This window comes from Gobius niger (assembly GCF_951799975.1).
Source record: "Gobius niger genome assembly, chromosome: 3".
NCBI lineage: Eukaryota > Metazoa > Chordata > Actinopteri > Gobiiformes > Gobiidae > Gobius > Gobius niger.
In genome coordinates, this window is record NC_136854.1 from 34,104,831 (window position 1) to 34,120,251 (window position 15,421).

The following is a 15,421-nucleotide window of genomic DNA, read 5'->3' on the forward strand; positions in this document are numbered from 1 at the left end:
TGTGAACCTGTTCAACAACAATGGCAATAACAACTATACTGATTCTGAAAGCACGTAAGACCAGCTCACATCTGTGAGCGCCCAATGACCACACGGTCCACCTGGAGTGGTCAGCCCTCTCCTCACTGACCACACGGTCCACCTGGAGTGGTCAGCCCTCTCCTCACTGACCGCAATCGAGCATCAAACGGGAGCAGAGCGCGCACGGAGCCGGTCAGTTTAGCCTCAGACACACAGTACGTTCTAGCTATACGTTAGCTTTACAGGCTAGCTTGTAGCTACTGTCAAAAGCTACAGTCATGTCAAACTTAGATTAGTTTGGTGCTCAGACTCGTGCACATTTGCGCACAGTGTCGGCGTAACTTTGCAGACTGATACATTAGCAGGCTGCCCCGGGAAGCGAGTAGACGCGCTTATAACCGGTGGCTGCTGTTCCTCAGCCAAAGTGAGCGAGTGCGGGACACGTCGCCTGGAGCTGAGGCTGCAGAGTCTATTTACACGCCATATTTTTTCAACAGATCTACACGACTCATGTGATTAGTATTATCAGAGGCCAAAACGGCGAATTTGTTTGAGACACTACAATAACGATCTATTCTGACGTGCACATCAAAATTCTATATACTGTACATGACTCAATCTGTGAGCAAAGTAGCTATTACTGACAGAAATGACCGGGACAGAGTGAACCAAGTGCCTCTTTTTACAGCAGCTACAATCAATGCAATTACTACCAAACCCAAAATGGGTAAATCATTATTTTTCTCACTCACCTCACATTGTTGGCGGGGCAGCAGTGTCTGTGGGGACGGCCTCGCTCTTCAAACGGAGAAGACTAGCATAGCCCAGTTCAACCTCGGTGAAGTTGGCGAAGGAATCAGCACGTAAAATGGTCTTTGCAAACTCCAGCCCCACTACGCTACACTTCCTCCCCATCCTAACACAGTACAATTAACAACTAACAATTAAATTATACACGATAGACCACTAAAAACAATACTAACAAACGCCCTAAGCTAAACTGAGCAAACTAATCTAACAATAAAAGCAACTAGTGACTAAAACTACAATATTCAACAACTAACACTACTAAAACTATACACTTATTTATAATAAAAAAGCTATCCTAATAAAATCTACCTAAATGCTATGACAACTAATCGCAAACCTGACAATCGATGAAAATATTCTCTCGTTATTCCAACACCAACTCGCTGTGGGGGCGTGAGCGAGACTGAGCCGCTTTTATACCCCAGAGCGGCAGGGCCCGTGACATCATCTCTCGCCTCCTGACATCATCTCTCTCCCCTCCGCTAATTGGGTGCCGAATTCAAAAAATCAAATGCAGTACCGACAGTTCGCTGCAGATGGCGCCACACAGACGGTTTGGGACACAAAGACAGGATTTCAACAAATTTGCACTAAATTGTTAAAATAGTGACATATACACGTAGACAACACTATAAGATACCCATTTATACAACTTAGCTAGAAAAAAAAGTTGATTTGGGGGTTAGTTGTTCTTTAAGAACCTCTGACCCTTTCCGACACGCCCCCTCCACACGCTGTCTGTGGCATCACAACAACACTGCGCTCGTCGTCTCAACAGTATTGAAACTACGATCGGTGCATTTTAATTTTTATTGTTGGAAAGGAGCTACTGTTTATCACTTTGTGAACAATGGCCACACAGGATATTATTTGGAGACGAACCTTCCACACCGGACGCTTGGAAGAGGCTCTTGCCTGAAAAATAACTGCTGTTTGGAGGCTCTCTCTTTGCATCTGCCATGCCCTATGGATCTCTAACTATACCCCCATGGACGACACCAGGATCTGCAGGAGCCCATACGATTCAAAAGACGGACATTATCTGTGCAAGTGGACAATGGTTTTTCGAGGTTACCCCGTTAGCTTGTTATAATCGACTACAGCTCATTGTTGATGAAAAGTCTGCAATAAACCACAAATGTGTAAAGCCAGGCTCAGTGTGTGATCATCGTAAAGGCTGCTTCGAGTAGTTGCCTGCTTTATTGACGTTATTTGTGCATAATATGCTGCCTGTTTTCAATGAATGTTGTGAAGGTGAAGGTTGTTAGCTTGGCGCGGCTAATAGTGCCTTAGCTCCGGGAGAAAACCACTCGGCTACGACTCACTGTAGATGAAATGTGAGCAATAAACTACAAAATCAACAAGCCCGGCTCAGTGTGTGATCATCATAAAGGCTGCTTCAAGCAGTTGCCTGTTTTAGTGACGTTTTCAATGCATAATATGCTGCTTGTATTCAGTGAATTTTCCCGTTAGCTTATCGCGGCTAGCTTGTTAGCTCCGGGAGAAAACCACTCGGCTACGACTCACTGTAGATGAAATGTGAGCAATAAACTACGAAATCAACAAGCCCGGCTCAGTGTGTGATCATCATAAAGGCTGCTTCAAGCAGTTGCCTGTTTTAGTGACGTTTTCAATGCATAATATGCTGCTTGTATTCAGTGAACGTTCCCGTTAGCTTGACGTGGCTAGCTTGTTAGCTCCGGGAGAAAGCCACTCGGCTATGACCCATTGTAGATGAAATGTGAGCAATAAACGTCCAAATCAACAAGCCAGGCTCCGTGTGTGATCATTGTTAAACGGTTCTTTATGTGTGTGGTGGTTTTATTGACTTTATGTGTGCATATCTCTCGTTTTCACGTGATGACTCGAGGTTTAGCTTAGCATTAGCTTTCTCCGGAGGCTCTGTGCATCATCAAGGCCCAGCGCAGAACCAGACACTGTAATAAGTGTTCTTGTCACCGGTTTTAATCCTGGGTGTTTCGGTAACAGAAACACTGATGTGTGTCTTTGTAAAGTCTGCTGTGGCTCCGTTTCACAACACATGAAGCTAAACCTCCATGATGACTCTGTTTACGTCTTAGGGCTGGACACTGCGGGGAGGGGGTTCTGCTGAGGGGCAGTGGTTGGTTACGCGGCTGGTGACGAAAGGTCGGAGGCGTATCCTGGAGGTCGAGGGCGTTTCCTGAAGGAATCAGGCGTTTTATCCCTAAAATGGCCGCCATCAGAGTTTTTACAGATTACTCGAAAATACGTGAATGTGCCAAGGCAACACTTCAGGCATGGTTTTAATGAGGGAATGACTTAATAACATGATGTAAAGCTTGAAAAAGTCGATTTTGCATAATACCCCCCCTTTAAAGCAGTACTAAGTAACTCGTGCCCCTAGAGGCCTTAAGCACCACTGCAGGTGTCGTAGCATGTTACGTTTTTTTACTCATTAATTGTCAGTATGAGTATAAAATGACCAACTTGCATCTAGTCCCTTTAAGGTAAACAAGTTACTTAGTACTGCTTTAAAGCATTTATGGGCTGTTGAACCACATGGCTCCTCTATTTGGTATAAAATTGGCTTCATAATTCAACATTTGTTAAAGTAATGGTGGGATGAAGATTAGATTGTTCCCCTCTCTGTTTTCCCCCTCTGGCTGCTTTGAACATAACCATATATGGGCAATATCAGTCTGTATTTATAAGTCTGTTAAAGCAGTACTAAGTAACGTGTTTACCTTAATAAATCCTTTTCGTAGTCCCTGTGGGGGTAATACAAGTGTTTATGGGATGATTGGAGGGTCTTTCATCTCCCCCTGGTGTCTCTGACCAGAAAACCACTTTTGCAACTTGACTGCCACCGGTCCGGAGAAAGCAATACACACTAATGAAATCACGAAGAAGAAGCTAACATGCTAACGGGCAAAGCTAACTGCGGGCTAACGTCACTTTAAACAGTATTTACAGCAAAGTTTGAGTGAAAAAAAAAAAATTCCATTGTATAATTGGATGCACAGTAACCCTCTCTCCCTTCGCCTTTCCTGTCAGCAGTATTTACTCTCCAAGACAATTAATAAGTTAAAAAATCGTAACTTGCTACAACACCTGCAATGGCCTCTAGGGGGAAGAGTTACTTAATACTGCTTTAAGTGTGACATAACACACGATAACCAAGCTACTTCTGGGTCCAAACTGCTGAGCTCCATTGACAAACACAGCAAAAAAATGCTGCTTTCTCTGAAAGTCCTGCTGAAAAAACAACAGATAAAAGGCCAAAAACGGTTTTACACCTAATTAGAATGATATATCTTACCCTTTCTCCAAGATATTTTCTATGTTTAAAATAAGCCTTCATTCTGTATGGAAAAATAATTTGATAATGTCGGAAAAGCATTAGTCAAGAAAATCCATAGTTAAAGTAATATTTCGATCCTTTATGAGCCTTGTAATCGGCTCTACAGCAGGTTAAAATCTGCAAAATCCCATTGTAGTGAATACGGCTAAAGCTTCGTTGCACCCAGAAGTCGAGCAATGACTTTACAAACATATACTACCATGTGCTATGAAGCCACAGCCGCCTTGGGGTAGACTGACTGAAGCTGCAAGTCTACGCCATCGGCCTCCCTGACCCCCACATTTCACTCACTCACTCCCGTCTCACTCACTAAATCATTGCGATCATTGCTTGTTTACGATACCCCAAATCACAGCGGCAAAGCCACAGACTGAAATGAGAAGAAAAGCGATGAAAACATTCCATGAAAAAACAAGATGCAGCTCGACTCTTCCAGGAGTCCTCGGCAGCAGCAGCGCCTGGGGGCCGGCTGTCTGCACGCATACAGCAACACATTACAAATGAACACGGAGATACTGGCATTTGAGGCTCGTGCGGCAGACTCTATTCTCTAATTAAAAACTACCCAAAGGGGCTATCTCCCGCTATGAGACAAGTCACCCCCTTTCCACCAACACGCAAATCCATCAACCTCCCCCCAACGCCACGCCAGCAGCCCCGGCGAGGAGGGGCTCAGCGAACTACAGGGGAAAGAGCTGATATGGGAAGACACGAGATAGAGGGGAGTAATGAGCTTAGCCACTGTACAATTATGCAGTGTTTCAGGCAAGTCCATTATCTTAGGGGAGGGCCACAAATAGAGCTCCAATATTAACGTTTTTAACTGTAAAATCGATCCATTGGTCACGCCATTTCTCCTGTTAGATGATCAGGTTTGAAAATCGCAAATGGGTTCACGGGCTAGCAACGTAGTCACAGTCTTGCGTAGGCTTCTATCTCGCTTTGAAAGAGTGTATGGTAAAAGCAGCAGTTGGTGGGAGAAAAAAAAATGACTGACCGCTGCGCGCTATCTGCATCAATTAATCACAAACCAAGCAGGAAGGTTTAGCAAATGCACTGGGATTTGTTGGTGTTGCCTTGACAGGTGTAAAACAGGCTTCTAAATGATTGCTCCTGAAATATTGGGATAACAGGAAACAAATTATGGCCGCTGCAAATGGCTTCATTCAACATCCTTTCTTTCTCTGTCGCCCTGTGAGAACAGGGGAACGTGGCATTAAGAGACTTTGTAGCCAGATTTTGTTTCAATCAAATGACTCACTTTCTTAAATTATTAGACTAACTGTTTTAGGTGGGACATTTTTCCAACAGAACCACCTCCAGAAACAAATGATTGGGCGTGTGTTTGAATTGCAAAAGGTGAAAAGACAGATCCTAAGTCATCTGCATGGTTAGCAGGCTTTACTGAATAATAAGTGAAGTCAGGATATTTCACATGAATGTTCAAGCATTATACTACATAAAAACAAATGCGATTTGCAAATAGGACCTTCAAAGAGAACACATTATGTAGAATGAAGACAGTCCAGGATATAGGTATAAATGTGCTTTACCAGTACGGCGAATACTGTGCGAACAAAGTAAAATACTACAAGATAGATACAGACGGCATCTCTGGAATCGTCCATATATGGTCATGTTTTAAAACAGTAAAGGGGGAAAACAATTTGGAGAAAAATCTAAACTTTCTCTAATTATTCAAAAACTACTCAACAAATTCAGAACTATGAATAGAGTTTTCTACTAAATAAAGATACAAAGATATGGGGAGGAGCAAAGTGGTTCAACAGCCCATAAATACATAAATAAAAGAGAATGACAACATGGCGCTTCGTGTTAGCATCGTGCTAATGCTAACGCTAACCCTAGCTAGCAGACGTTTTTTTCCGCTTCTACTGAACAATCTGCTGTGAATAAACATCCATATGGACCCGATTTAGACTTGGCTTTATTTGTATGTGATAAATAAGGTTATATTTCACCAGAAAATGGCTAAAAAAGTGAAAAATTGTTTCCCATAAGATTCTGTTTTCCCCCTTGGCGAGGCCACGCCCCCTTCTATGTCGTGATGCCGTCTGTATCTATGGGAACAATGTTATAACATGGTTAAAAGCTCATGTCGCATATGTTCTTTCTTTCAAATTCCACATGATAGGGGACAGGTCTTTCTGCCCCACAGTAACCGCCTTCAACGCCCTCACACATGTAGGAGTGTAGCTGCATATGATACTCACTCCACAGGGGGGTTGACGTCCTCAGCTTTGGTCTCGAAAAAGCGCAGCACTTCCTCGCTCTGAGAAATCTGAGGAGGAAGTCTCACCAGCGCCTGCAGACACACGGAAGTCAGAAGGTCAAAGAGCAGCCGGTCTCAAGTCTCGCATGTTAGGAATTCTCAGGGAAGCGGTTAATGCACAAAGATCAGTACATTTGTGTTATTATCTGTTTATTATGGATTGGTATAAAGTTAATCAAAAGAGAGAAAAGTTGTATTACACTTTTCCAAATATTTCACTCAATGATAGATTTAGTTAATGGCTTTTGGGAACTATTTGGACGAAATTATTAAAATTCCTTTTCGAAGCATAATATGTACCTCTGTATTGTGAGACATATTGTATCATGGCAAAAGTGTATCGTCCCAGTGTATCGTGCATTTTTTTCTTTCTTACAATGATAGTAGCAATTAAATGGAATCATATGACACAAGCAAGCTGTGAAATATATACAATACACATGCACCACTATGAACACATAGAATGCCCCAAGCTTGTTATGTGAACCTTACTGTAAAAAAAATGCTATAAAATTTACAGTAAATAACTGGTGTCATGTTACCAAGTCATTACTGTATAAAGTATTGGTTGAATAAACAAGCTTGTTTGAGATTTCATGGGTGATATTTTCATTTGGCTCGGTGGACGAGGCTACAAAACGGAAAGCTATTATTATGACTGATAACCAACAAAGGCTTCCCTATGTCATTCAAATGGATTTTGTTTTATGTTATACAATATTAACCTCACATAATATCTTTATGCCCATTGTTCCCTCTCTACATGCTCAGCAGGGCAGCTGCATAACAGCATCATATGTCTGACTGGTCATCTATATTTGATGATCCTAGCGGCGAGCATCAAAGGGGGAACGCATGTACAGAGGTGAAGATATGTGACTAAACTACACATGTACAGCGCTCTTAAACCAGCCTATCTTTAATTCCCCATATAGTAATAAAAAGGTCATGGCAGATGCTGTTGGAGGAATGGCTTCCAGTGGAGCACGAGCATCTGTGTGGACATCTTCATCTACTCACAAGTGGGATAATTACGTTTCCGCTCCTCTCTCATTTCATTCATGGGTTTTCACTGTAAGATGTTGCAGGTGTCTAAACACAGCAAATATGGACCTTCAAAGGGTTAAAAATAGCCAATCAATGTTGATGATTAACCAATTCAGAAATAAATACATGCCCCAGAATGAAATGCAGACAGACAGACCATTACCCTTTTTTTAATAAAATGGATTACAATTGTGTTTAGATCTATATCCAGTGAATTAGTGAAGTGAAGTAACACTCCACACAACAGTGAAAGCTCCCATTTTTTTAAAAATAGTTTCTTACACCATTATGGTAGGTAAATGTGACTTTCGTGTTTTTTTGGTGATTTCGGGTCACATGCCCTTCATCAGACATGAGAGCGACACACCTTTAAGTGTTAAGTGGTCACCTGACCAATCAGATGACCCACAGCTCTACACATGAGGGATGGTGTCACAGAATTAACATTAACATGATCCACAAGCCACAGTTGCCATACTCCCACCAACACCACAACTATGGGTTACTATTAAAACAAATTGGGAGCTTTCAATGCTGTGAGGACCCTTACTTTAAATCACTGTATTCTTATTTTGGATCCAGCACGCAGGTTTCACTGCCTTTGGATGTGCGTGCCTATTTCTTTTTAGGCAATTAGATCTATAGCAAAAATCTTGTATAGACCAAAAGTTATTGAAAAAATTTGATGACTTGATGAAAGATTTATGGCCAGCATCTTTTCTTGACATCTCTGTGCTTTGGGCAGGATGCAGCGCACAGAATTATAGTATTTTATAGTAACTGGGCAATTACAGAGACAGGACGAGTGAGTATTTTAAGTCAATAGTTGAACAAACCATGGGTATTATGTACGACTGGAGGCAGCTGGAGAATGAAGAGAGAACAGATGGCAACACATGAAGCAGAGTAAGCCTCATGTGTTAACTTGGCATCTATAACAAAGATATATTACTGACAAATGGTTTGTCTTGTGTTATTGCTGCATGTGGATGGGTAGAAAAGACCAGACCCAAAACCTAACCGAGTATGAATGAGGCAAATTACCAGAAACATGGTATTATTTTTCAGGTAAACACATTGATACAGTTGCCATGCCATTTCCAAACTGAGTGGTAAACTACAGAGCAACCTTGAAGAGCAGCTCAGGTGACTCTAGAAGCTAAAACTAAGACATGCTCACAGTAACATCGGAAGAACATGCAGAGGACTTGGCCAATATGTGAAACGGAGACACATGGCTGTCTGCACATTTCCTCAGTGGTGGACATGATTTGAGGAAGAAAAATGCATCTTGTGGCGCTCCAACAGCTGGCTCACTGGATATCTCCGTCTCCCGAGAGCATATCCGCTGAGAAACACCGGGTAATTATGCTTCCATTTTTCTTGTTCGCTTCATAAACAGGATGTCGGAAGTAAACACCGTCGCACACTCCGGTTTTCAGCTAAAAAACATGTTCTCTGTAACAACTCCAAACATTAAACTGCCTAAGGTTATTTGGGTAATGAGAAGTCACTTTGCCCGGTTCATTTCGGATGTGTGCGTAATTGCCTTGGAGTTTTCTGAAATCCTTTGGTCCCAATTACCAGGCCGATACAGTATGTAACCTTTCCTAATGCAGGCCAACTTTGCCGCTTCCTTAATTGAGCGTATGGGGAGAAAAACATGAAAGCCCAAATGTGGTGGAAATGTATCTCTCCCGTGCAACTGGAACTGGGAAGGGCAAGATTTGATTTGGAAACAAAATAAAGCAAAAAAAGGAAACAGGAAATGAGATGGCAAGGGTTTCAAGCTTTTGGATGAAGAGGACAGCAATCGGGAGCAAGCGATTTGCGGGATAAAGACCAAAGAGCTCGAGCAATTAAAAAAGTTGGATGTGTAACTGGGTCAATCTGTTTGCAGCAATGAACAAATCGGTGATCAAAGATTTAAAGATAAACAGCATTAGGCTGAGGCAAAGCTATGGACAAATCCTATAAGTCGTAAAAAGTAAAAAAAAAGTTTTGATCTGTTTCCATTGCACTGGCCACGAGATACATGAAGTAGCCTACATTTTGATTAGGGATGCACTGATCCGATACTGGTATCGGATATCGGAGCAGATAATGGAAAAAAATAGTATCGGGTATCGGCTACAAATATCCGATCTGAACCGATACCAGTTTTGGCTCTCAACACCTTAAAACACAACCACCTAAATCCAAGTGAATATTGGCATGCTGTATATCATTTGCTAAAAACCTGGAGAATTTAATCGCCGAGTTAGTTTTAACCTTCGCAAATGTATTTTTGATCACCGCGCAAAATACTGTGGTTAGCAATAGCATGCTAAAGCTAGCAGGAGCATGCTAATGCTAGGGAACACTAATCAAGGCTGGTTCAGATTGATCAGATCACTTCAGTTGAACCTAAAGCCTGTCATATGCCCAAGGATATTTAGTGTAGAAAAGTCAGTTAAATGTTTATCCAAGAGTTTATCAATAGATATAATTGATCTGTAAATGACAATAAAATATGACTTTATTGATCTTAAAATGGAGAAAAATCAATGAAATTTTTCACTCAGAGAAAGCCACTTTTAAGAAAGTCTCTTGGCATCTGTAAATATATCAGATATTGACAGATACTCAAACCCCAGTATCGGTAGCAAAAAAGCTGGATCGGTGCATCTCGAATTTTGATTAAGGTGTTTTGTTTTGGGAGGGTTTTCTGGATCAAGAATATGAAAGAAAATGTGTCTTGCTATAATTGATTTCATTGTTCTTTTCTTGATGTCTAGACTGGGCTGTTTACAGAATGACAAATTTCATGAAGTAGCTATAGAGCCTTACAAAAATGTTTCAAAAGTGGGCAGTATGTGTGTGAACCTTGCGGGCACTACTACATGTGTTCAAGACAAAATACATTTGTTTATGGTTTGTCTGTTTATGACAATACTAACACGCAACACTTATTTTTTCCATTAATTGTCACCATTGTAAAGTGATGGAACAAAACAGAGTGTGCAGTGCCTGGTATCGCCCAAAACATTCCCAGACACAACATTAAACCCCAGACAATTCAATTAAATTTTCAAAGGTTCCTCGGTGTCAATAATACTATCAATTGTAATATTTTTAACACATGGCCTTCTGCTCACATTTTGAATTGCCTTCACTCCTGTAATAATCCTCAGATCTGCTTCATTTGAGAGCAGTGAAACATGTTGACGGAATAAATATGAACTCATACATGAAGATGGTTAATGGTTAATTATCTATTCACGCCTAAGGGTTTTTGTGAAATGCAAATTTAAGTGACACCAATAAAGGTCACGTGCACATGTTAGCATAGGTATCTAATAACATAATAATCACCTTTTTGTGTGTATATTGTGTAAAATGTTAAATCTGCATGGGTGATACAATATGAACCCATAACACTTTGATTGTAGCTGACCCGAAAGGACAAAAAAAAGATTTTCAAGCAAACCTTTAATTACAATCAGCAGAGGATCTCAACTAGGGCTACAATATGAGAAATAAAATGGCAACATAGTAACTGTCTTGAATATTGCAACAACAATATGATTGTGACGCATTACTAGACCATTTCAACAGTTTGTTCCATCTAGGCAAAAAATGTACCATATAAACATGATTAAAATCAAAGTAAATTTAGGAAAAAAGACCTTGTATGTATAATAACAGACCCAGTCCCACGCATTGAGTTCTCTCTCCAAACATTACACCATGCATCCAATCCTCACAAATCATGTCTGGAGCCTATAAAAAGGGTGGGAGAGGGTATGGCCTATGACCCCCCCCTACAGACAAGGGACAATCCCCTTAGAGACACATTTGCACAGAGTAAAGTGGGTTGTTTACATACCCTGCAATAGTCGTCAATGAAGCGCAGCCTCTTCATGGCCACATCGCGGACATGGCTCCTTCGAAACAGGATTTTGCCTGGACAAGAGAAGACAGACACGGGCATGAGAATTGTGTCCACCTGTGATCAAAATTATAATTTATTACAGTGCTCCAAGAATCTCTACACTAAACCAACTCATATTTAGCTACAGTCGTAGTCTTGATATGAAAAGGTAAAGATATGGTCATGACGCCAACCACTATGGGCCTTAGGTGGGGCAAATTCTTTGCACAGACAGAATGCACAGACACTTTACAGACTACGGTTTACCTTCAATATGTTCACCGCAAAACTAGACATTTATTGGCAAAGGGAATTGATATTGTGCTTACTTGTAGTTTTAGGACTTCCATCTTTGTCAGAATGGATAAAATGATAAGAAATTACTTGATATTATGGGGGGAAAGGCATTATAGACTCATCTACACATTATCAATGTATGCAAGACCTTCACATACATTATTTTGTTTGTGCTAATGCAAGGGCAAGGTTCATCAAAAGAGCCACTTTTGTCAGTTTTGAACCAAAAAAAAGTCTAAAAAGAGCTGCAATTATATCCGTTCATCTGCAAACAACAAAGCATATACATTTTTTTATTGATAGTCTGATAATGAATAAATAAATTAAAAGTTTTAAAAAATATGTAAAATCTTTTTAAAATCCAGATGTGACCCGCCTAGCCCTTCAATCCGTCCCTCAAAGCACGACCAAGCCCGATAAGCATTGCCTAATAAGAGGGAAAAACACAAATGTTTTCATTGACATAAAGAAAGATAATGCTTAAAAAAAAAGATAACTGCTGCTATTGTGTTGCTCTTTTAATGTGCCCTCGCATCAAAAACTTTGGCCACATCTTCTCTAGATGGTCCTTCCCTGCAAAATTCCAACAAAAGTCACAGCCTTCTTTCTGGGATAGATCTTGCCTCATACTATTGCAGATTTTCACTCACATTATGGGTGTACTTTTTTACTGCAACGTACAGACAATGACTGAAGAACATTTATCTAGGATTGTTTCACCAAAGAGCCGCACCACAGACTTAAAAGAGCTGCATTTGGCTCTTCAAATAGTGGTTGCCTACCGCTGCACTATGGTGTCACAGTTTGTTTTTTTGTATTTTGGGTCAATGCAACACAAAACACAACATTATCCCTCAGTGGCAACAGCTGCAATACTCAAATCCACCAGCAGATGTCTGTAACGTATATCATCCACACCACATGCACAGTATCTCTCTCAGACCTACACAAGGGCCCAGCTGTTCCCCTATAGATCCTTTAACCTCTGCTGTGACATGGCTTTCTAAATAACAAATAGGATTTCACTGCACAGAGGCCACATATTGTGCAGACAGTGGGCCCCTCACCCTCCCAGCCCCCCCGCCGGGAAACATTATGTGCACATGCTAAGCTCTCTATTTCCAGTCTCAAGTGATAGGCGTGTTGTTACAGAGCGCTGCTCATTAGAAATGCTACTTAGGAAATCTCTGTGCGCAAAGAATACATGAATGGCTTCCACTATAATCACATGACAAGAGAAAACTACTGTACAGGGCTGAATTTGCTCACTGAGGCTATTTGAATTGCAATTTTGCTTTTATTGCGATTGGTTTCCCAGCTCTAGTGTACATAATGTGCACCGTGTCTCTCTCTCAAACGGGACAGGACATGGAGTGTGTGATTAGCAGACTGTTTCTCTCTCTCTCTCTCTCTCTCTCTCTGCCCCTCGAGTGCTGAACTCCACAAACAGAGCGATCGATCAGAGCCTCCTGCTCCTGTGGTCCGCCGTGAACTTGAATGTCACAAGGCCAATGTTCACATGACTTACTGCATTTATCAGGCTAAAATTAGCATTGTGCTGATAGAGCTCTGGGAAAAGAAAATAACTTGCATGAATAAGTATGCTAAATACAATATAATAGCCTACATCAATGAAATAAATCAAAACGAATACATAAATAAGAAGGCACTGTAAACTATGATGACCAGTATTGCAGTAATGATATCATTGCAATTGAAAATGTTACATTGCCTGTACTAAAGCACAGTGCACCTGAGGCAAATCACTTATAACACCAGACTACTGATGTAAATGTCTGTGTTGACTGAATAATTTTTTGAAATATAACCATGTTGCATTTAAAAGAACGTATATTTGAGCAGCATCAGCTTCCTGGTTGTAAGCTACGCAGCGGCGGAGTGATCTGCTAGGTTACCGGATCTACAGTAGTTTCTTTACCTGCGGCCGGCATTACTACACGTGGAATTCACAAAGGAGCTTTTTAATGCAGGCTACTAGTTACCATAGACATGCGCTAGCCTAGCACTAGCCTAGCACCACTAAACTCTTCAAATATAAGGACTGCATGAATAAAAAATTTTTTAAAATCTCCAGAATTCATAAACACTAGGAAATGATGCCCTATGTCAAAAATCCTGAAATATCCCTTCAAGGTTAACTTGACAAAGACAAACTACAATTAAAAATGTGATAAATAATCAGCTAGAACCGAGAAAATCCCGAATGAATCTGTAATTACAAGATTTTTCACACACAGTAGTGTTAATCAAACTGAAGAAAACAGAAACAATCAGCTAATTATACATGCCATTATGTGCCTTTGTGCTTTAACTAAGGCTGGATGATATCTCATATTAATAATAATAATAATGCATTGGTTTTATATAGCGCTTTTCTGGACACTCAAAGACGCTTTACATTGCACTATTCGTTCACTCCATACTCGGTGGTGGTAAGCTACTATTGTAGCCACAGCTGCCCTGGGGTAGACTGACGGAAGCGAGGCAACCAGTCTGCGCCATCGGCCCCTCCGACCACCACCAACCACTCACTCACTCACTACATTCGCTAGGCTTCCTGGTGTTACCAAACGGTCTTCCATCCAAGTACCGACCAGGCCCTTCCCTGCTTAGCTTCCAAGGTCTGACGGGATTGGGCATATTGATTTTGTATTCGATTTTTAGCTGATTCATGAACTTGGACAGACGTTTTTTAAAAACCTGAGCTCAAGCAAAAACAAATGCTTTCCTCCAGTTTCATTCAACACACAAAAAATCTTACATCATCTCATCCAAACCCCCCAAACTTTTGAAGGCTAAAATTGTAAAATGACAATATGTAGAGCAACCAAATCAAAGATCCAATGAGGTATGTGCAACAGGAAGCAGTGTATACAAACATACCATATCCTGTGTGCTCAGAAGTCCCTAAAACATCTCAAAATGTCATATGGGAATATACAATACAGGATTGGACACAGTTCAGATTGAAATTCACAGAGTCAGCAGCAGTAACATGGTACACCTCTCCGATCAATACACACACATGCAGTCGGCAGCTCATATTGACGCCATGAAAGTGCCAGGCATGAATTATTAATGTTCAGACAAACTGGAGATGGGCAAAGGGCTACCTGGGAGAAATGGGATGATCCTCTTCTTGGGGTCTTTCTGCCCTCCCTCAATTGGGAACTTGTCCAGGATCTGCATCTGTGGAAAAAAAAAAGAGAAGAAAGCGGTTAGGAAATGTGCAGCGCTGATTCGACGTGTTTAGCGTTGGATAATACAGGTGTAAATGTCTTTTGATGCAGTGATTTTGTGAGACGTTTGGTGTTACTTTTAGAACTTCGTGTGTTGCGAGTTCATACACAGCATAAACATCTTCAAGAGCTTTGACGGAAGATATTATGAATGCAATAAAAAAAACTAGGGCATGCAGGCGAAGTCACAACATGGCAACAGAGGCCAAATGAGTTGAGTTTTGAAAGGATGAGAGGTTTTGATATTCTTTATCATTTCTTTTGACACTTTGTCCGAAACGTTGAGGGTTCAGTTGAGATTAGAGGTGTACCGATATATGGGTATCAGCCGATATCATGCCAAATCAAAGGCCAATGTCTCTGGAACCGAAAGTGATAATGACCTCCCCCTTGCATTGGAAAGAGTTCAGTCAGAGCTGGCTAGGCCTCAGGGAAGC

The 15,421-nt window shown here is 41.1% G+C and overlaps 1 protein-coding gene across 6 annotated transcripts in view; it reads right to left on the minus strand.

Moving 5' to 3' along the window:
- sh3pxd2aa (SH3 and PX domains 2Aa) overlaps positions 1-15,421 on the minus strand; it is a 179,335-nt gene that overhangs the window by 104,631 nt on the left and 59,283 nt on the right. For all 6 annotated transcript variants that reach the window (XM_079553291.1, XM_079553290.1, XM_079553294.1 and 3 more), the window contains exons 3-5: positions 14,859-14,934; positions 11,383-11,459; positions 6,409-6,500 (exon numbers count right to left, since the gene is read on the minus strand). In XM_079553291.1, the coding sequence (XP_079409417.1) occupies positions 6,409-6,500; positions 11,383-11,459; positions 14,859-14,934 (245 nt within the window). The remainder of the gene's footprint in view (positions 1-6,408; positions 6,501-11,382; positions 11,460-14,858; positions 14,935-15,421) is intronic.